The sequence below is a fragment of the Haliotis cracherodii genome, unplaced genomic scaffold, assembly GCF_022045235.1.
Source record: "Haliotis cracherodii isolate W230 unplaced genomic scaffold, xgHalCrac1.p SCAF_1, whole genome shotgun sequence".
NCBI lineage: Eukaryota > Metazoa > Mollusca > Gastropoda > Lepetellida > Haliotidae > Haliotis > Haliotis cracherodii.
The window spans coordinates 52,162,143-52,183,099 of NW_027266264.1; the positions used below are offsets into that span (position 1 = coordinate 52,162,143).

At 41.4% G+C, this 20,957-nt stretch overlaps 2 protein-coding genes across 12 annotated transcripts in view; one reads left to right on the forward strand and one right to left on the reverse strand.

The window, feature by feature from the left end:
• Window positions 1–20,957, reverse strand: part of LOC139479172 (FERM domain-containing protein 5-like) — a 94,782-nt gene that overhangs the window by 22,699 nt on the left and 51,126 nt on the right. For 7 of the 11 annotated variants that reach the window (XM_071261981.1, XM_071261988.1, XM_071261997.1 and 4 more), the window contains exons 4-11: window positions 16,607–16,685; window positions 6,379–6,476; window positions 5,362–5,482; window positions 4,609–4,696; window positions 4,327–4,415; window positions 3,526–3,589; window positions 1,659–1,685; window positions 537–815 (exon numbers count right to left, since the gene is read on the reverse strand). In XM_071261981.1, coding sequence (XP_071118082.1) covers window positions 537–815; window positions 1,659–1,685; window positions 3,526–3,589; window positions 4,327–4,415; window positions 4,609–4,696; window positions 5,362–5,482; window positions 6,379–6,476; window positions 16,607–16,685 — 845 coding nt within the window. The remainder of the gene's footprint in view (window positions 1–536; window positions 816–1,658; window positions 1,686–3,525; window positions 3,590–4,326; window positions 4,416–4,608; window positions 4,697–5,361; window positions 5,483–6,378; window positions 6,477–16,606; window positions 16,686–20,957) is intronic. The other 4 variants (XM_071262043.1, XM_071262034.1, XM_071262052.1 and 1 more) reach the window with 1 other exon arrangement.
• Window positions 8,864–13,917, forward strand: LOC139471664 (uncharacterized). The gene is made up of 5 exons (XM_071254111.1): window positions 8,864–8,990; window positions 9,231–9,476; window positions 9,907–10,058; window positions 11,226–11,507; window positions 11,597–13,917. The coding sequence occupies exons 1-5, from the start codon at window positions 8,864–8,866 to the stop codon at window positions 12,596–12,598; spliced, it is 1,809 nt and encodes a 602-aa protein (XP_071110212.1). The 3' UTR covers window positions 12,599–13,917.

Consider the following 20,957-nt stretch of genomic DNA (forward strand, 5'->3'; position numbering starts at 1 on the left):
GTAGGTCTGTGTTAAGTATGGGAGTTTTGACCACCTTAGCGGTACGATCGATTCGTGGAACGGACACCAGGGCCCCGTTCAATCGTAGCACTAAGATCGCTTTGTGGAACGGGACCCTGATGGACCTAACCATCAGTTAAACTGTTTGATAATTTTAACATGCCTTCAACATAGATAACCTGAATATACGTTTGTTTTGCAAACACTTCAAACACAGTTAAACAAAAATGCAGAATTAAGATGCATTATTTAATCATAATCAAAATAAATTATAAATATCATTAAACGCATACTGATGGAATGGGGTTAATGCTAAAAAACTGAACAAAAATAATTAATTCATATCAAACATTTTTGAGATACGCTTAGTAAATAAAAGAGGAACAACAGTACATTGCAACAACATGTTATAGTGTAATTCCACTCTTGTCAATTAAGCAAATCAACAAGGGAAAAAACAGGTTTTTGTCATGCTGATTCTCTTATGGGAAATGTTTTTTTCCAAATGTTTGCAGGGTAATGAGTGACGAAAATACCTCAAACTTATTTTCCTCAGTTTTTTCTTTCTCGCTTTGATTTTCCTTATCAGTTTCTTTATTAGTTTCAGTTTCTTTCCCCGCTTCAGGTTCTTTCCCCTGCTCTTTTCCCGTTTCAGATTCTTTCCCCTGCTCTTTTCCCGTTTCCTGTTCTTTCCCAGTTTCAGTTTCTTTTGCCTGTTCTTTCCCCTGTTCTTTCTCTTTTTCCTGTTCTTTCCCCGTTTCGTTTCCTTTATCCTTCTCTTTCTCCTTTCCCCCTTCTGCCGCCTCATCCGAAACCTACATGACAGTTGCCCAAATTTTGTCGGAACTTATACGTCATAAATTCAAGACAAACTGTTTCCATAGCAACAGGCTTTCAAAATTATTGGGTTATTGCTTGCATCACCAATTTTACAAAAACTAACATATTCCAATAAATGACACATTGAAGAAAACAGTAAATAGTTTGTTTTGAGGAAAATATATACAGTTCTTTTAGTACTGATTTAAATTTTTTGCAGCAATTTCTTTTGTTTGAATGATATGATATGATGAATCTTCTTGATTATGAAACGACAAACAAATGAACATGAGACATGAAATTAATCAAAAAGTTTCAAATTGACATTCCTTTAAAAGCAGGCAAACAAATTCATCAAATCCTTCACTTTATACCAGACTTAAGAAATATTATGTACAGAAACACTTAACAAAATCTTAAACAGAATGAAAAATATTGACACTGTTTTCCATTACATCTAATCTAAGTTACATCTACTTCACAATAAAGAAGCTATTCTACGACCATTTATCTACATGCTTCCATTTAGAAATTATTGACTTCTACAATATCAAAATATTTCTGATGTAGCCTGAATAATTTGCAATTACAAATTCTTTGACACACTGGACAAGGCCAAAGGACAAAATTGTGGTGGAAAGGTGCTCATAAAAAAAGAAAAAGAAAAAAGAAGTTTTTCTTTTCATAACGTTATTAGAATTTACCAAATTTTTGTGTGTAAAAATAATACTTTAATCAGGCACAAACAGAAATATTACTGTTCCTCTAGAACACAGTATTCTAAGTTTCTCTCTCTAGGTCGAGGATCGGAGAGGAGGAAGGAGGACATCAAGACTTACCTTCTTTGCGTTCGCAGCATCTTCCTCCTGCAATAGTGTGTGGAAGTGAATGTGTGCACAGTGCAGCAAGATATGACACATGCACCAGGACCCTGAACAGGATTCATGAATCATGCACCATGACCTAGGACTCATGAGCCAAGAACAGGATTCATGAATCACGCACCATGAACAAGGAATCATGAGCCAAGAACAGGATTCATGAATCACGCACCATGAACAAGGAATCATGAACCAAGAACAGGATTCATGAATCACGCACCATGAACAAGGAATCGTGAGCCAAGAACAGGATTCATGAATCACGCACCATGAACAAGGAATCATGAGCCAAAAACAGGATTCATGAATCACGCACCATGAACAAGGAGTCATGAGCCAAGAGCAGGATTCATGAATCACGCACCATGAACAAGGAATCATGAGCCAAGAACAGGATTCATGAATGACGCACCATGAACAAGGAATCATGAGCCAAGAACAGGATTCATGAATCACGCACCATGAACAAGGAATCATGAGCCAAGAACAGGATTCATGAATCACGTGAGTGAGTGAGTGAGTTGGGTTTAATGCCGCTTTTAACAGTATTCCAGTTATATCATGGCGTGTCAGCTTAATGTGGGAGGAAAGCCCGAAGTGATGCAGGTGTCAGACGTTTACAACTTCGGTGAAACCCACGAACACGGGTATAGTGCTGACAAACCTAGAAACATAATCGGGGCGAACCGGGATTCGAACCCACAATCATAGGTTTCTGGCGTGCCCAAGGGGCGCAACTCTGCACAGCGAATTGCGGCCCCTTAGACGACTGGGCCACCCGTGCCCCATCATGAATCACGCACCATGAACAAGAAATCATGAACCAAGAACAGGATTCATGAATCACGCACCATGAACAAGGAATCATGAACCAAGAATATGATTCATGAATCATGCACCATGAACTAGGACTCGTGAGCCAAGAATACGCCATTCATGAACTACACACTATGAAATAGGACGCATGAACATGCACCAAGAACAAGATCCCAGGCACCATGAACCAGGTCTCATGAAGATGTGCAAGGACTATGACAGCTCAACTGTGATTGGTCAAGACAAATGTAAAAGGTATTCAAAGTTTTAAACTGTGCATTAACTGAACATCTATTCTGTAGAACTAATGTACACAAACCTGTCAATTGAAATAAAAACAAAAAAGAAACTGAAATCTGAATTTTGTCTATATGCTGCACATAAACTCGAGGATAGTTCTTGTGTATAAGTTGCTGTATGTAGAATTGATCAGCAGACTAGTTTGATCCCCATGCATTTGACACAGTGTACACGAAGTGGCCAGGTGTGAGTGGCAACAGTTATTCTTCATTAGCTACCAACAGCTTCTATGATAATTCAAGATTACAAACCAAATTCCGTAGCTGTATTTCTGAACAACATTTCGCTAAAGCATTCTAGCAGCTACACTGTTCAAAGTTTGATATAAACAGTATTCCCATTCAAGAACTTCAGGAAAATATATAATTGTGACAGCTTATCTTCATTACCTTATCTTTCTGAGGGCAGTGTCATGATACGTCTGTGCCAATGTGTATAAGAAATCAAACAATGTAATAGTCTTGTTTCACAGTATGCAGAGTAAATAGAATTGAAAACAAGAAGCCATTAAAGCTTAAATGTAACAGGAATGCTACAAGTAAGGCAAGGACTAATTTTTTTGGCAACCCTGAACTACCATAGCCCACTCCATCACCACCACTTCCTGTACACTGTGATGTGATACAGACGATGAAAGACTTCAAAGTATGATAAGTGCCTACACAAGTCGAAGTATACCTTAGCCAATCAAATGTCAGTAGTATCTCACCTCTGCAACATTCACATGGACTATAAACATCTTCGCTTCATAGGCAATTCTTCTGATCTGGTTCCTGGAACAAACAAATTGACATTCCTTACTATTAGAACAAAATCTATCATAAAAAATTATGATTCATTCAAACATTTAGTCTATTAGAAGCCTATAATATATTTGTTCATTTAGTGCGTTGACTGACGCCACACTCAGCAATATTTTTGTTATATGATGGAAGCATGTAAATAATCGAGTCTGGACAAGACAAATCAGTGATTGAAATTATGAGCAATGACCCACAGAGTCATGGTACAATGGCATGCAACCAACCAAGTCACCAAGCCTGACCTACCTGATCCATTACGTTTCCTCTTACAACCAGCATAGGTTACAGGGGAGCAATGCTAACAAAGCATCGCAACATGGGTGAAACCAACAAGAACTGAATCTTATTCTATCTGAAGCTTCAACATGTTTGATGGGCAGATGTACTGCTTGGCAGATCATTTTGTGAATTCTTTACACAACATGTCAGTACTCTGTTGAGCTATCAAAATAACGTTATTTAAATTTTCTTAGTGGCATTAAGTATTTCGCAACATAACTAAGATATCTGTTCAAAATATTATATAGTGTTCTCCCTTAAAAAATATGGCTATTGGATAAAATGATAAAGCCACAACATAAGTGTTTCAGCTAAAGCAAAAAGATTTTATTGAAGCAGATTATGTATGGATATCCTTTCAAATCTCTTCCCTGTGTTGGTCGTTATTTTGCATCATTTTTCATTCGAGTTTCTACCATAAGACCTACCATTTATGTAGCTGCGTTCGTCGGCTGCCGCGAAAGGTCATGATGCCCTGATGAGTCACGCCCAGATATAGCTGATCTCCTCGCTGATCCTGCAACACAATGTACAAAGTAGGCAAAATGTTTCACTTCACATCAATTTACAAACTGACAAAAGAAAAAAGTAGAAGAATGAATATACACATTCTATACCGGGTAATCATTCTAAAAATAATTAACACAAGTTTGATTGACACTGAAGGTATCCAGAAAACACCAAGGGAGGTGTACAGATTATCTACTCACCTTGACCTGATGTGGATCGACACCATAGGTATCCAGCACCGATGCTTTCTTCAGGAAATTACTCTCAGCTTCAGCTGGTACTTGGCCCCTAAAACCCATGAAGAGAATTCACTACTATCAAAAGCTCTAAAATACAGAGGAATACAAAAACGTTATTACAGCCCCTAAAACAATATCTGGCCCCCCCAAACACAGAGAACACCATAACAATATACCTCTACTGGTAGCCTTCCCTATATACTTTATACTAATCAACTCTTATGCTCTGCTTTCTTGCATACCTGCCTGTATAACCCACTCGAAGATACCCCCCTTCCCCAACAACATTCAGAGTTATCTCCCCTTCCCAACAACATTCAGAGTTATCTCCCCACCTGTCAACCCACTTGAAGTTATAGCCCTTCTCTAACAACATTCAGAGTTATCTCCCCACCTGTCAACCCACTCGAAGTTATGTCCCTTCTCTAACAAAATTCAGAGTTATCTCCCCACCTGTCAACCCACTCGAAGTTATAGCCCTTCTCTATGAACATTCAGAGTTATCTCCCTACCTGTCAACCCACTTGAAGTTATCTCCCTTTTCTATCAACATTCAGAGTTATCTCCCTACATGTAAACCCACTCGAAGTTGTCTCCCTTCTCTAATAAAATTCAGAGTTATCTCCCCCGCTGTCAACCCACTCTCAAAGTTACCCCTTCTTATACCCTCCTAACATGGTCTTTGCAGAAATTCCCCATTCACAACAAACTCACTTGAGCGTCTTGTGCAACTCCTGAATCTGATCTTCCATCTTGGAGTTCTGTTTGGGTAGCATCTTGAAGGCAGTGATGTAGCCAGGTGGATGGTCCTGTGGATCGTAGTCGCCAACCTCAGCTGGGGATAAAGAACAGAAGCTGCAGCGGGGGATGTAGAAGTGCATAGATGTCTCTTGTCACCAACCAGACTATAGGAAATATCCTTCTCAAAAGACGATAAAGAACACCCTATATTTAATATGACTGTGGTTTATCTGTCATGACATGGATTTTCTTTCAAGCAGCATATAAAATGGGACACTGCATATCAAATAGTAGACTCATCGATAAAGTACTCTGTCCATGAAACATGTGAAATTGTGTTGACTACAGTTTGTCCTATGTTAGAATGTCAAATGTTATGATGAAACTATAAACTTCAAACTTGTGAAAAGGCATAACATGAGTCAGCAAATGTTTCTAATATCCTAGGAAAGGGCATGGTGTGTGGATTGGTTGGTTGGTTGGTTTGTTGTTTAACGCCGCACTCAGCAATATTCCAGCTATATGACGGGGGTCTCTAAATAATCGAGTCTGAACCAGACAATCCAGTGATGAATATCATGAGCATCCATCCACACAATTGGGATCGATGACATGCATCAACCAAGTCAGCGAGCCTGACCACCCGATCCCGTTAGTCGCCTTTTACGAAAAGCAGAGTCACCTTTTACGGCAAGCACTTACATTGGACACTTAAATATTATTTTATGTACAGATTACTTTCATTAATTGTTAAATGTAATTTTATAGAGAAGTCTTTAAATAGGACTTGCCAGTTCACCAATTTTTCTTTGGAAATAGATATACAGTAGATATACTCAAAGGGACCTCTAATTGTAGTTTGTTATAACCATAGTTCGTTTTAAAAATATATACAGCAAATGCCCGGGAAAACCAAAGATCGTTATATCCACCAGTTCATTATAAGTGTGTTCGTTATAAGCGTAGTTTACTGTAGTTGAAATCACTTACACTGGACAATGTATGACGCGAGGTGAACAGCATCTTGTGGGGAGCACAACAGACGGCCATGATGGAGATCTCGCCGCAACTGCAGATACAGGTAGTAGCTGAAACACACAGAGAACAATACAGAACGGACACCATACACCATTATCCTTCTAATTGGTTAGTTGGATTTTTGTTTAACGCCGCACACAGCAATATTCCAGCTGTATGACGGCGGTCTGTAAATAATCGAGTCTGGACCAGACAATCCAGTGATTAATATCATGAGCATCGATCCACGACATGCATCAACCAAGTCAGCGAGCCTGACCACCCGAGCATAGTCGCCATTTACGGCAAGCATGGGTTGCTGAAGACCTATTCTACCCCGGAATCTTCACGGGTCCCTTCTAATTGAATCAGCAGTAAACATACAATGACTGATGCAATAGTGGTTGTTCAGGATTGCACAGATAACTGAAGAACTAGTGAGTGAGTGAGTGAGTATGGTTTTACGCCGCTTTTAGCAATATTCCAGCAACATCACAGCGGGGGACACCAGAAATGGGCTTCACACATTGTACCCATGTCGGGAATCGAACCCGGGTCTTCGGCGTGACAAGCGAACGCTTGAACAACTAGGCTACCCGACCGCCCCAACTGAAGTACTAAAATCAAATAATGGTTGATAACATATTTTCTTTGCCTAGCATCATTAAAACATTCTAAGGAAACTATAAAAGCAGTAGCAGAGTACACGAAGCATCGTATTGACTTTTCAAAACATAAATCACCTGCATGACATGAATAAAAATGTCAAAATGGCTAATCAATACGCATAAATCTTGAGGTAAGCAGTAAAAAACCTACATAAGCAAAGTTACCCTTATAACTAATGTAGGTCAGTATTTGTTGCAAGAATGAATGTTGAAGCTATCCAGAAGAAAACTGCTCAACAATCTGATGCCAAGGGGCGTTACTCCTCTGTGAGAGTGACTTAGGCAAGAAAGGGGCATACTTCTCTTTACAGAAATGTCAGGCCATTACATGCATGTTGTAAAGCTTGCCAATATCACATTTAAACCCAATCTGTCGTGGCACTGGTCATGTCTAGACATGGCGCCAAATTTAGAACCTAATCGAACAGAATTATCAGTTTTCTCTTAAAATGACCATGGTGCCACAATGAGGGTCTATTTATATTTTGTTAACATCTGCTTTAGACATAGTTTAATAATTCAGATATATTAGTAATTCTTCTGATTCAGATACAACAACTGCCTGCTATATGAACATGCTTCCTAGCTGGGAGATAAATGAGACAGTGATTCAGAGGAAAAGGTTTTGAAGCCTTTTACCCATAATGTAGCAATAATGGTTCACAGAAAACAATGGAATTTCAGGATTACAGTTCATTCTACTACCATATTCAACTCAATAAGCACCCTAGCTGCTGAAGTACGATACAAGGCAAAATGTGAAGTCTAAAGAAAAGAAGCATAAATCCAACAATAAACAAACAAATAACGGTACACAGACAAGGTGAATTGCCAGCAATAGAATTACTTTACATGACTAAGACAACGCTTGTGTAAACATTTTCCACACAAAAACATTGAAGACAGTTAATAAACCACTATTGTTTCCATCAACTACTACTCTACCTTTTAATTAATATATCAGCTAATGAAGCAGCCTACAAACTGTAAAAGATGCTCACTCCGGAAACATAACGAAGGAATTATTGACGACAATCACACAACACTGTTTTTCTACCCTGTGTCAGGTCAAATAAGTCATAACCTCCCACTTCCCTACTATTGAAGGAGATGTGAAGAGCCCTGGGAGCTGAGCTCCTCATCGACCTGAGGTGTATTTTTGTCCCTGGCCTGTTTATGGGCTGGTACTCCCTTCTTTATGCTTGCTTTATGTCTTCACCTTTGAGTACTGGCAGCGTGAGTACCCCACGATCACCTCGACCTTTGGCTTGAGCCAGTGACTTTGGTTTAATCCAGCCTTCAACAGTATTTCAGTTCTATCAAGGTGTGTCAGTGATGCAGAAAGTAATGCAGGTCTTAGACACTGACTGCGTCAGTGAAACCCATGAGCCGGGGCATGGTGCTGACAAACCTGACACATAATTACATTTAGTACTAGCGACTAAATGTTTTTATTGCAGGTATATCATCTTATGTTTACAATTTTACTTACTTCCTGCTACGTCATAGCACGCGCGTGTCTTCGGAAGTTACGTAACCATCTCGTGGTGACGTAATCACTGTTTTATTTTTTTCATTACGTAACCGTCTCTACTCTTCACTTTCGCACAGCTGTCAATCCGTGGAACATCGCATTGTCGCTCTCCGCTTTCTCCGCTTTCTACGTTTTATCTCATCCTTCAATACTACATTCGCTGACGTTTAGTCATACCTTTCTCGCAACCGCCGATAGACCTATCTTATAGCTTCGCTGACGTTTAGTCATACTCCTATCAAAACGCTGATAGATCATGCCCGCGAAAAGAAGAGCCGCCATCAACCATCGCTTGGTCAGGGGGGCCAAACAGGCACGAGTTGTCACCCCACCCCCAAGAGAGGTGAACGGGATCACCATCGAGCCAAGCGCTACAGCGGACGGTGAGTTACAATATTCCATAAATAATCGTGTGTCAATACCATCTGGTATTTTGGCTTCCACTGCGCCCGTGCCCAAACAAACTGATCACGTTTTGCATAATAATCAAACCGCATCAGTAGCGCAGCAGCTGCAACAAATCTGGGCGCTCTTGGGGCAATCGGGGGCCAATAACATGGGCCAACAACGTAGCACCGACAGTGCTGACATTCCCGCGCTTTCTCTCGATGCGTGCGGTCCAGGTGGGGTTAACCCGCCTTTTCAGATCGAGGCTCACAGTGACGTGTCACTACCGAACACGTCAGCCAATGAAAATCGTCCGTCGGGGGAATCCCTCGTCTTCAACTCAGAGTTTATCGATGCACACGTCAAACAACAAACCAGGGAAAAGGTATGGCGAGGTGAGTATGTGGACATCGGGACACTTCTACCCAACGACGCGGGCACCGAGGACAGCGAAGCGCTAACTATGGTCACAGATACTGCAGGTAAGGTACTCTTTAAACCTGTCAAAGCGCCAACGAGGAAAATAACACTGGGAAGCTGGACATCCGCTTTCCATATTTACATGAACATATACCTTGCCAAACATTTCAGCCTACGGATAGTGCAAAGCCTATTATCGTACATGGAAACAATCCGTTCAGCGGCACTTAGATGTGGACCGGATGCCTGGTGTCTATACGACCAGCAATTCCGACATAGGATGGCTAGAGACCCTCTACGACAATGGGACAAACTTGACGGTGAGCTATGGCTAAAATACATGATCCCGCAGTCGGGGCGTCAACAGGTGGGTGGTACATTCGGTCAGCTGACTGCTTCAAGTGTTTCAGACCCTGTACTTAACCTATGCTACGCATTCAACAAACCTCATGGGTGTAAAAAGTACAGCTGCGCGTACTCCCACATATGCAGTAAGTGCGGCGAAACAGCTCACGGGGCGTCGACCTGCTTTCGAGGACAGGGGGTCACACGACCCCCCCTCTCAATCAATAGCTCAAGCTCACGCTTTAATGGCTCAAGCCCACGCTTTAATGGCCCAAGGCAGTCAACCAGAGGAACTAGAGGTAAGGTCTTTGGCTCCTACTCCCGTCAAACTAGATAAGTTAACACCATGGTTGTGTCGTTATTCTCAGTTAAACGCAGAGGATGCGCAATATTTGCTCGATGGTTTTACATTTGGTTTCCAACTCGAGTTCCAAGGTACACGCCATAGTCGGCTAGCAGGTAACTTACAATCCGCAACCCATAAACATAGGAGGGACATAGTTAGACAAAAGCTTAAAAAAGAACTGGATCTTAACAGAATGGCAGGACCGTTTAGCACTATCCCCTTTGTTAACTTGCAAGTATCCCCTGTAGGTCTAATCCCAAAGAAACAGGCAGAATCACAACAATGCCAAGGTGAGAAAGTCGATGATTTCCGTCTAATTCATCATCTGTCTTATCCAAAAGGAGGGTCAATTAATGACCACATAGATCCGCAAGCATGTTCAGTCTCTTATGCCAAGTTCGACGAAGCTGTACAGATGGTGCAACACTTGGGAAAGGGAGCACTGCTTGCAAAGTTCGACATCAAGTCAGCATTCAGAATTATACCAGTGCACCCGGATGATTTCGAACTGCTGGGTATCCAATTCGAAGGTAAATTTTACTTTGATAAATGCTTACCATTTGGATGCTCGATATCATGTGCTATTTTTGAGACCTTCAGCTCATTTCTCCAATGGTGCATAAGTCAGCGTATCCCAGCAATACCGATTATGCATTACCTTGATGACTTTCTGACGGGGGGACAGCAGGGCACAACACAATGCCAATCCTATTTGCAGTCTGCATTAGAAATGCTAACTCATCTTGGTATTCCCATCGCCCAGGATAAAACAGTAGGTCCAGTGTCTCAACTTACATTTCTGGGCCTCGAAATAGACACGCTAGCTATGCAGGTGAGAATACCGGAAGGTAAGATCAGTGAAATCACAGCCCAAATTCAGCACATACTCGCCACATCAAACTCTAAGGCAACAAAGAAAGAATTACAGTCACTCATTGGTAAGCTCAATTTTGTGTGTAGGGCCATCCCAATGGGTAGAGCATTCTGTCGAAGACTCATCGACCTCCTCTGCCAAGGTAAGCAACCTTTCCATCATATTCGAATCACAGAATGGGTAAAACAGGATCTTCAAATGTGGCTTACATTTCTCACGAACTTTAATGGTGTATCAGTATTTCAGGACAAGCTGTGGGTGGACAACTCTCACCTTCAGCTTTACACAGATGCAGCAGGGAGCATAGGTTTTGGGGCCTACCTTCAGGGCAGATGGTTCTGCGGTAGATGGCCTGACCATTGGGTTAAGGATGGGACAACACTTGACATGACCTTTCTGGAGCTGTTTCCCATCGTCTGCGCCATTCAACTATGGGGAACACAGCTGATGAACAAGAAAATACTGTTCTACTGTGACAACCAGGCAGTGGTGGCAATCATCAACAAGCAATCAACCAAAGCCCCTCGGGTGATGAATCTTCTCCGCCGCCTCATCCTCCTTTGTCTTAACTATAACATTTTGTTTAAGTCAAAATACATTGCAACTAATTCCAATGTTATAGCCGATGCACTCTCGAGGTTTCAGTTCAATCGTTTCCGGGCAGTAGCACCGGAAGCAGAGCCTGCGCCAACGCCGGTTCCAGACAACATATGGCACATCTGAAGCAAGAAGTTGACAGGCTACTACTACAGTCACTGTCTGAAAATACCTGGTCGACTTACAGGACAGGCATCAACGCGCTGAAGCAGTTCAGATCGGTGCATCAGCTTCCAGAAACGTGGCCAGTCCCCCTAGATCAGGTCGTAAACTTTATTGCTCATTTGTCAGTCACCAACCATTCTCCCAACACAGTAAAAACATATATCGCGGGTATATCCGCCAACCATAAATTTAAAGGTATGGAAGACTGTACCAATCATTTCCTGGTTACTAAACTAATAACAGGTATGTACAAGTCAAGAGGGCGCCAGGACACAAGGAAACCTATTACTCTGGATCTGTTGAAGGTGGTCATCAACAATCTCACACAGGTTTGTTCTTCGTCATACGAGGTATGCCTTTTCAGAGCTGTCTATTGTATAGCCTTCTTTGGTTTCTTTAGAGTAAGTGAACTAGTTCAAACTAAGATGTCACAGCCAGGCTGCTCCATCAATAACGTAAGTATATCAGGCGAACCGGAGAAAGCTACGATCCACCTTCCACACTCCAAAGGTGACCAACATGGGTACGGCAATTCAGTGGGTATAGAGCCGACACCAGGTAAATCACCCTGCCCAGTGGCTGCCCTTAAGGCATACTTAAAGGTACGCCCATCTGGCCCCGCCCAAGCATTTATCCACTTTGACCATTCACCGCTAACCAGGTATCAGTTCCAAGCGGTCCTAAAAAAGGCCTTGGCCCTCAGCTCAATAGGTACTGAAAGTTATTCTTCCCACTCTTTCCGAATCGGGGCAGCAACAACGGCAGCTATCAATGGGGTACCACCACATCTCATCCAGCAATATGGCAGGTGGAAGTCTGAATGCTATCAGTCGTATATACGTCTTCCTGTGACATAATTATTCATGTTAGTTAACAAGAACTAAAGGCAAATAACTAATAACTGCCAAATGCTACTATAGTACATTTGTTCCAGTCTGGATGGTGGGCTCAAGCTTTATGACAAGGGCGAGGCAACAGCTGTCCCCACAGCGCCCGGAGCTTGTGCCCCACAAAAAGATTTTGTGGTTGGCAAGGGGCGGACTGCGGTGGAACGACCTGGACAGGGTGATCGACGCTCAGGTGGAGGCAACGCGGCGCAGTCCTTCAGCTGTCGTTATACACTTGGGATCCAATGACTTGGGCTCCACGAAGACCAGCCAGCTCCTCATAGATATGGAGACGTCAATCATGCGGATCCAGGCACACCTACCAAACACCCATGTCTGTTTTTCCGGTATCCTACAACGAAGGTATTGGCATTCCGCACGCGACCCACGTAAGGTGGAAAAGAGTAGATCTAAGCTCAATAGGCGGTTAGCCAATCGTCTCCGCGACCTTCCTAAGTTCTCTTTTATCCCCCATCCTAGAATAGTGGCCACTGACCGGTCCTGGTTCCAGTGGGAGGGAATCCACCTTAGTTGTAAAGGGATAGTAGCTTTCGTAAAGGATATCGATCATGCCTTGGTCCAAATTTTCAAGTAAGTAAATATAAAGGTAAGACATCTTTCTTATGAGGCAATCATGGCGGGCACGCGTAACATCATCCGCGGCCGTGGGGTGTGGGGTAGCACTTTGGTGCTAAGTGGCGTGGTTCTTCTGGGCTACCTCCTATATCATCATAATTTATATTGATATATATACTAATTAGGGTTTCCGGTTACCTGCTTTCCAGCGGGAACCCAGACTGGGTTACCTTCTTACCAGTTGGAACCCAGTCTTTCCCGGGTTTTCACTCGGGAATCTAGTAACAATTATATTTGGCAACGCAAGTTGCCACATAGCTGGGCCTGGCGGCGTTCGCTCCCATTTAGACCCGCAGCGTTGGTCGGGTTGCGTCGTTTCCGTCATTTGGGCCGTAGCATTAAGTATATATTAACAATTAAATTTGGCCTGGCGGCGTTCGCTCCCATTTAGACCCGCAGCTGTGGTCGGGTTGCGTCGTTTCCGTCATTTGGGCCGTAGCATTAAGTATTTATTAACAATTAAATTTGGCCTGGCGGCGTTCGCTCCCATTTAGACCCGCAGCTGTGGTCGGGTTGTGATATTTCCGCCATTTGGGCCTTACCATTAATTATATATTAACAAATATGTTTGGCGACTCAAGTCGCCACATAAATACTATTTATTCCATTGCTAAATTGGGGTAGCCCTTTAGAACCTCCACACCCTCGGCCATTAAATCCACCGTTGCGTCTTTGTCATTCTTTCAACATAGCCCACCTTCCTCAGGGAGGTGGGCCATCGCTGTAATATCCTGCAATAATTACATTTAGTACTAGCGACTAAATGTTTTTATTGCAGGTATATCATCTTATGTTTACAATTTTACTTACTTCCTGCTACGTCATAGCACGCGCGTGTCTTCGGAAGTTACGTAACCATCTCGTGGTGACGTAATCACTGTTTTATTTTTTTCATTACGTAACCGTCTCTACTCTTCACTTTCGCACAGCTGTCAATCCGTGGAACATCGCATTGTCGCTCTCCGCTTTCCCACCCGCCCGCCCTGTTTGCCTCCATCTATCTCATTTCCATTGTACATCAATTTTATTGTCTATGACAGGTACCAGGCACAACAAATTGTACATATCTAATTATATATCTCTCTAATATTGTACATATCTTGACAATGTGAATAAAACAAGTCGTGGAGTGGCGTGGTTCTTCTGGGCTACCTCCTATATCATCATAATTTATATTGATATATATACTAATTAGGGTTTCCGGTTACCTGCTTTCCAGCGGGAACCCAGACTGGGTTACCTTCTTACCAGTTGGAACCCAGTCTTTCCCGGGTTTTCACTCGGGAATCTAGTAACAATTATATTTGGCAACGCAAGTTGCCACATAGCTGGGCCTGGCGGCGTTCGCTCCCATTTAGACCCGCAGCGTTGGTCGGGTTGCGTCGTTTCCGTCATTTGGGCCGTAGCATTAAGTATATATTAACAATTAAATTTGGCCTGGCGGCGTTCGCTCCCATTTAGACCCGCAGCTGTGGTCGGGTTGCGTCGTTTCCGTCATTTGGGCCGTAGCATTAAGTATTTATTAACAATTAAATTTGGCCTGGCGGCGTTCGCTCCCATTTAGACCCGCAGCTGTGGTCGGGTTGTGATATTTCCGCCATTTGGGCCTTACCATTAATTATATATTAACAAATATGTTTGGCGACTCAAGTCGCCACATAAATACTATTTATTCCATTGCTAAATTGGGGTAGCCCTTTAGAACCTCCACACCCTCGGCCATTAAATCCACCGTTGCGTCTTTGTCATTCTTTCAACATAGCCCACCTTCCTCAGGGAGGTGGGCCATCGCTGTAATATCCTGCAATAATCAGGGTGAACCGGGGTTAAAACCTGCGACCTTCACTGGTACACTTAAGGGATGCAGTACTGCTCCTCAGCACCATGACATAGCTGTGATTATTGGGACAGTGGAATGAAACAACATTCACTCACTCACAGTTGGGAGTGTGTGCATTTAATTTTACGCCTCTTTTAGCAATTTTCCAGCAATATCACGGCGGGGGACACCTGAAATGGGCTTCGCACATTGTACCCATGTTGGGAATTGAACCCAGGTCTTCAGCGAGGTGAGCAAACGCTTTAACCACTGGGCTACCTGACCGCCCCCACTCACTCACAGATGTTAGTTCTGTTAACATGGATATAAATTTTCGATAATTTGATTTAAGTGTTTTACTAGAAACATAACAACCTGTGTAATGATGACTCTTACTAAATGTCCTATCTGACATTTTGTACTCTACTCTTGAGACCTACAGCAGATGCCTGGGTAATAGGGGCTTGGGCACCTGGGTGGTAAAATTAAACTCGTCCCAGCCTTAGTACCAGCATCCACATGGCATTTAACAAAACCTTCAAAGGAGAATATGAAATGTGTCTCTCAGTTGCACATATTGCTCGAAATGTCATCAGCCACTTCTCCCACACTGAATTATGACATTACACATGTCGACAAATTGATTTTGCTTTGTAGTGTTAATTCTCTGACTGTGCTCACCGCTCCACTAATCCTAGACTGAGCTGAGGAAGGGAGTAATCATAAATTGTATTTTATTGATCATAATCCTCCTGAACTAAAGATGGTGGTCTGCAGGTTAAAAGCGACATCACAGTGGCTTGTATTAAAATAATCAAGTCAGGACCAAACAAACCAGCTGCACTAACAATGATCCACATGATCAAGGCTAAATTATCAAGCTCACTTATAACAATCAAACTTGACCTTTAATAATGATGGCCATGTACCCATGTTGGGAATCAAACTCGACATGTCAGTGACAAGTAGAACCTGGCTAGTTATTGTTTCTTCCCGCATATACAACAAGTGCAAGGAAACAGAGTGGTGGATGTGAGTGTTCATGAGTGTATTCATGTACTGCAGTTGCCAAACGATTGTACTATAAGGAAAGGAATATAAAAGCACTGATGGTACTGCCGATAGTATGCAACAATCGAAAATTTCAATAGACACAATTAGACATAAATAAAACATAAATTATATATGAGAAAACTTTTTATATGGTCAAATTTCAAATCTGACGTGTTGATTAGCAAGAATTACAACTTCAGGTTAAGAGTTACTTCCCTTTGGTTTGAGTAGTCACTGGGAGGAAATTTGCATACCATGACATTGTCGGCAATACTTTACAGATTTCTATTACATTTATTAATATAATTATCAAGCCTTAAAGTTGGTTTAATACTAACTATCTCAATACAACTGCTGAAGTGGGGGTACTATTGCAAAAGTATTGCAATTCTATTGGCAATAGTGAAAATAGACCCAGTAGTCATCCCAAGGTGGGTGTCAACCCAATATCAAGTCTGACTGCAACTTACCGTGTAATCTCTTCATGAAGTTTCATGGGATCTTCTGGGTAAAACTTCACACGAAAACAGAGCACCATGGGATTGACACCTGCAAAATAAAGTGTGAAATAAGTTGTACAGCCACCCATCAACAATCCAACAGGGAAACATCATCTTATAACAGCCAATTCATGAACTGAGTCCCAAGATTGTCTGGGGCTCTGTGGGTCAAATATTATGAATAAACATGGAATGGGATCATCAACCTTATAAAGTACTTGAACATCGTGCATGTAATGCTCAAGCAAATACATCACTAGAACATCGTGCATGTAATGCTCAAGCAAATAAATCACAAGAACATCATGAATGTAATTCCAAACCAAATACGTTTATTGATATAATGCTCAACCAAATAAATCACAAGAACATCCTGCATGTAATTCCCAACCAAATACATCACTAGAAGATCATGAATGTACATCTCAACCAATAAATCACTAGAACATCGCGTATGTAAAGCTCAACCAAACAAATCACTGGAACATCCTGCATGTAAACCTATACCTTTGGTGTTGATCTACAACCAGTGATATGCTACATGTCGACCAGTAGTTGGGCTAACAGGATTTATGGAACTGACAGGTCATGAAAACCTGATATTTCAATGCGCTATCAGAGTCGATCATGATGAGTTAATAATGTCACGTGAAATATTCCGATGCCATAATGGTCACACATTCAAGTTTTTATGGGTAGTAATATAATAAAGTTGTTTCAAAGTTTGACAGGTTTTAATAAGAACTATGAAGGAAGGTGTCACACGTTGTTCAGTAGTAACCTCGGATATCACCTTGTACACCAAGCACACAATCATTTTGTTTCTTTGTTAGTTAGTTGATTAACGCTGTACTGAGCAATATTCCAGATATATGACAGCAGTCATATAATCAATTCTGGACCAGACAATTCAGTGATTAACACCATTCTGACATGCAAATCTATTTCTAAACATAATCTATCTCATAAAATATCTTTCTACCAAAACCCTTCCTGTCCAGCTTATAAATGCTGTTCCTCGTTAGTCTTGGTGAATGAACTCACTCCTTCCTGGTCAAATCCAACAATGCATCACCTAAAAGTGTTTTTAATTCAGTCTTGATCCCCAAAAACTGGACTCAAATTGAAATCAGTTAACAAGCAATTTTTTACCAATTGATCGCATCGAACGTCTGGCAGCCCTAAATGGGCTGAATGTGGTTTCAGCAACTACTTAAAGTTCACATGGTGGTGAAATCTGTTTCAACAACATGTGAATTCTACATCATCCTGTTAGGCCTAATCAATACCTGATAATACCATTTGTACAATAAGCGATGGAAACCAAGACGATTACTTTGATTCCAGGGCATCGAATCATTTCAGCACAGATAGAGTTCCTACTGCCTCATCACAGACCATGACCATGACACAAGTTGAAGCTAGAATGGCTGTAGATACATACTTATCAGGTATTATCCTCATGTCACAGCACATAGGGCTGTCATGACAACAGCATCAACTGCAGACAGGCACACACTGGTCTGGATCGTGAATCCTATTTGTATGCGATATGTGTTGAACTTTATACTAGTATTGCAAACAAAAAACACCATTATTTAAAACAGAACTACCCAAGGCAACACTTGTTCTTGCAAACTTGCTTTATGGCTTTCTTGCACATGTTACAAGGAAAATACCTAATTGGTTGGTGAAAAAAAGAAAGAGGAAAAATGCATTTCAGATATGTTTTAAGTTTTCTTATCTACTGCAAATAGGCTGGTATAAAAAAAATATGTTTCTACATGAGAATCGTGTTGATTTATTGAACATTGATGCAAAATAATCAACAGTGGGTCTTTATTTAGAAAATATTTTGGGGGTGCAAAATATTATCAGTTTCTCGGCGGGATTTATAGGGGCAAATTCAGATTTACTCCATGTTAACAAAATTCATAGTCAGTGGAACTGCTCCATAAAGCAAAGTAAATGTGGTCTGAATTTGTAATCTAAAGTTTTCCACAAGTATCTTTATTAATTTCACCTTTTGTGTGAAATGAAATGAAGTAATTAACTGGTTCAATTTCATTTGATTAATTTCTTCCTACGAGCAGGTTCTGTTTGACAATGCCTTACATATTTAATCCACTTCAGTAAATGATGAATGAGCAGGATGAATACAAAATACAACACTACATCATGTTCAGCTGAAGTGACAATAGATTAGACTTTCTAGTTCTACACCAGTGCAGAAGGGGCACACAGCTGAAGATATTCCAGATACCTGGAATTCTGCCACAAAATATCACTGCAGAGACATCCTATCCACTTTCCTTTCAGTTTTATCTTAAATTGCAGCAATCACTTTCAAGGCTATTCCTCAAATAGGCTGGTATAAATTTGACAAAAAACTGCTAAATCTTCCAATCCTAAAATAAGCACAATCTGATTCCGTGCCAATGATCAAAAGTAACATCTACAAACAACTGTCTCTTCCCTCACAACCCACGCCCGTTCATAATCAACAGGGACAGCAGTCACCTCCATCCAGTGCCTGGTTTATTTGTAGTTAATGGGAAACAGTCAAGTGCTAGCTACCTAACATATCCTACAACTACTTCTACCAGCGATAGGTACCTTAATGAGGTACTGTATTGTAACCAATATCACCATAATGTAACGTTTAGACAGTACAGAACTACATCACACCCTGCCTGGATTAGTAACTGAATGCTTTCCTCGTGCATCACATATTAACCAATATTACAGGAATAATAATCTGATATCTAGTCAGAAAAGAACAACATTCCACCCTGCTTAGATAAGTCATTGGATACTTTCCTTGTGTATCACATATAAACCAATATTGCTGTAATAATAACCTATTATCTAGACAGTATATAACTACTTAACACCACTGGATGCATGTAACACATTGTAGCCAATTTAGAAGAATTGGTTGTTAACACATGCTACATTGCTGCATCATGCTCATCTACAAGCATATTTCATCTTTATTCATATCACATCACCTGGTATGCTGTTGCATATCTATTGCCCAGCACAACAACAATGGAAATGTCTGTATAGGTCTGAACACTCAATGTGGCTGTAATTTACACACCAACAAAACGAGGACTCATTAATGACGCAACTACTATGTATTCTGCCATGCTACGAACATCAACATTGATTGCTGGAGTGTACCATCCAGTGCCATATTTTTAAAAAGAGATAAAATCATTCACGGAAGAAATGCATATATAAGTACCATGTTCAAAACATGTTTCACCTTAAAGGTTTTCTTCACATCTTTACTACCAGAACATAGTGTCAGCACTGACCCTAACTGCACTACTGGAGGGAGGTGTTGGGTTCAACACACATAATAACATCATGTTAGTGTGTAAAGTTAATGTGGGAGGAAATTCCTAGGTGATACAGGTGGTAGATGTTTCCCACTTGGGAAACCCCACACGCACATGTATGTTTCTGACAGACGCAACTTCATGAGGAAAAGGCAGCGCATCAAACCCATGAAAATCAGTGAGTAATATGGTTGTACGTTGCTTTAAGCAATCTTTCAGCAATAACATGGCGGGGGACATAGGAAAATGGGCTTCACACACTGTACCCATGTGGGGAATCGAACCCAGGACTTTGATGTGGCGAGCCAACACTTTAACCACTAGGCTACTCATCGCCCCCATGAAAATCAGACATTGGTAAAACTGAGCACACAACTGTGTACATCACTGTAGCCCATTGAGCCCCCTTATGATGTTTGCTTGTTGTTAAACGCTCCACTCAGCAACATTTCAGCCATATGACGCCCAACTGTAAGGAAACAAGTCTGAACTGCACAAACAAGTGATTGATATAATGAGCAATGTCCTATGCAATCAACCAAGTCAGGAGTTGATCCATCCCATCCACTTAGATGCCTCTGAGACCAGCGTAAGTTGCTGGGAACCTATTCTAACCAGGAATGCCCATGGGGGTCTTTTCATAATGAATAGCTATGAAAATAGCTGACATAGGATATACAAATATCTAACCCCTCACAAACTACCACACGACACCTACAGCACAACCAGAAGTACAACCAGTCAACCAATGCCTGAATTTGGTCACATATAGTCTCCATCATGGCCGTCAACACCCTGTCAGCCCTGATAGGGAACTCACCTAAAAAGTTGTAGAACTTAAATATATTTGCAATAACCTATGGCACTAAGGCAAATGTCAAAGTGACAGCATTTTTCTTCACAAGGCTTTTAAGCCAAAAATAAACTAAGAGGTTTTCTCCCGCTTCAGAGCTTTGCAGAAATGTTAATGGTAA

Bases quoted from the DNA above. Each gene is read 5' to 3' on its own strand.
- LOC139471664 (XM_071254111.1), top strand. From the start codon at position 8,864: ATGCCCGCGAAAAGAAGAGCCGCCATCAACCATCGCTTGGTCAGGGGG. The intron at 8,991-9,230 runs GTGAGTTACAAT...CGTGCGGTCCAG, and splicing joins GCCAAGCGCTACAGCGGACG to GTGGGGTTAACCCGCCTTTT. The intron at 9,477-9,906 runs GTAAGGTACTCT...CCACATATGCAG, and splicing joins TATGGTCACAGATACTGCAG to TAAGTGCGGCGAAACAGCTC.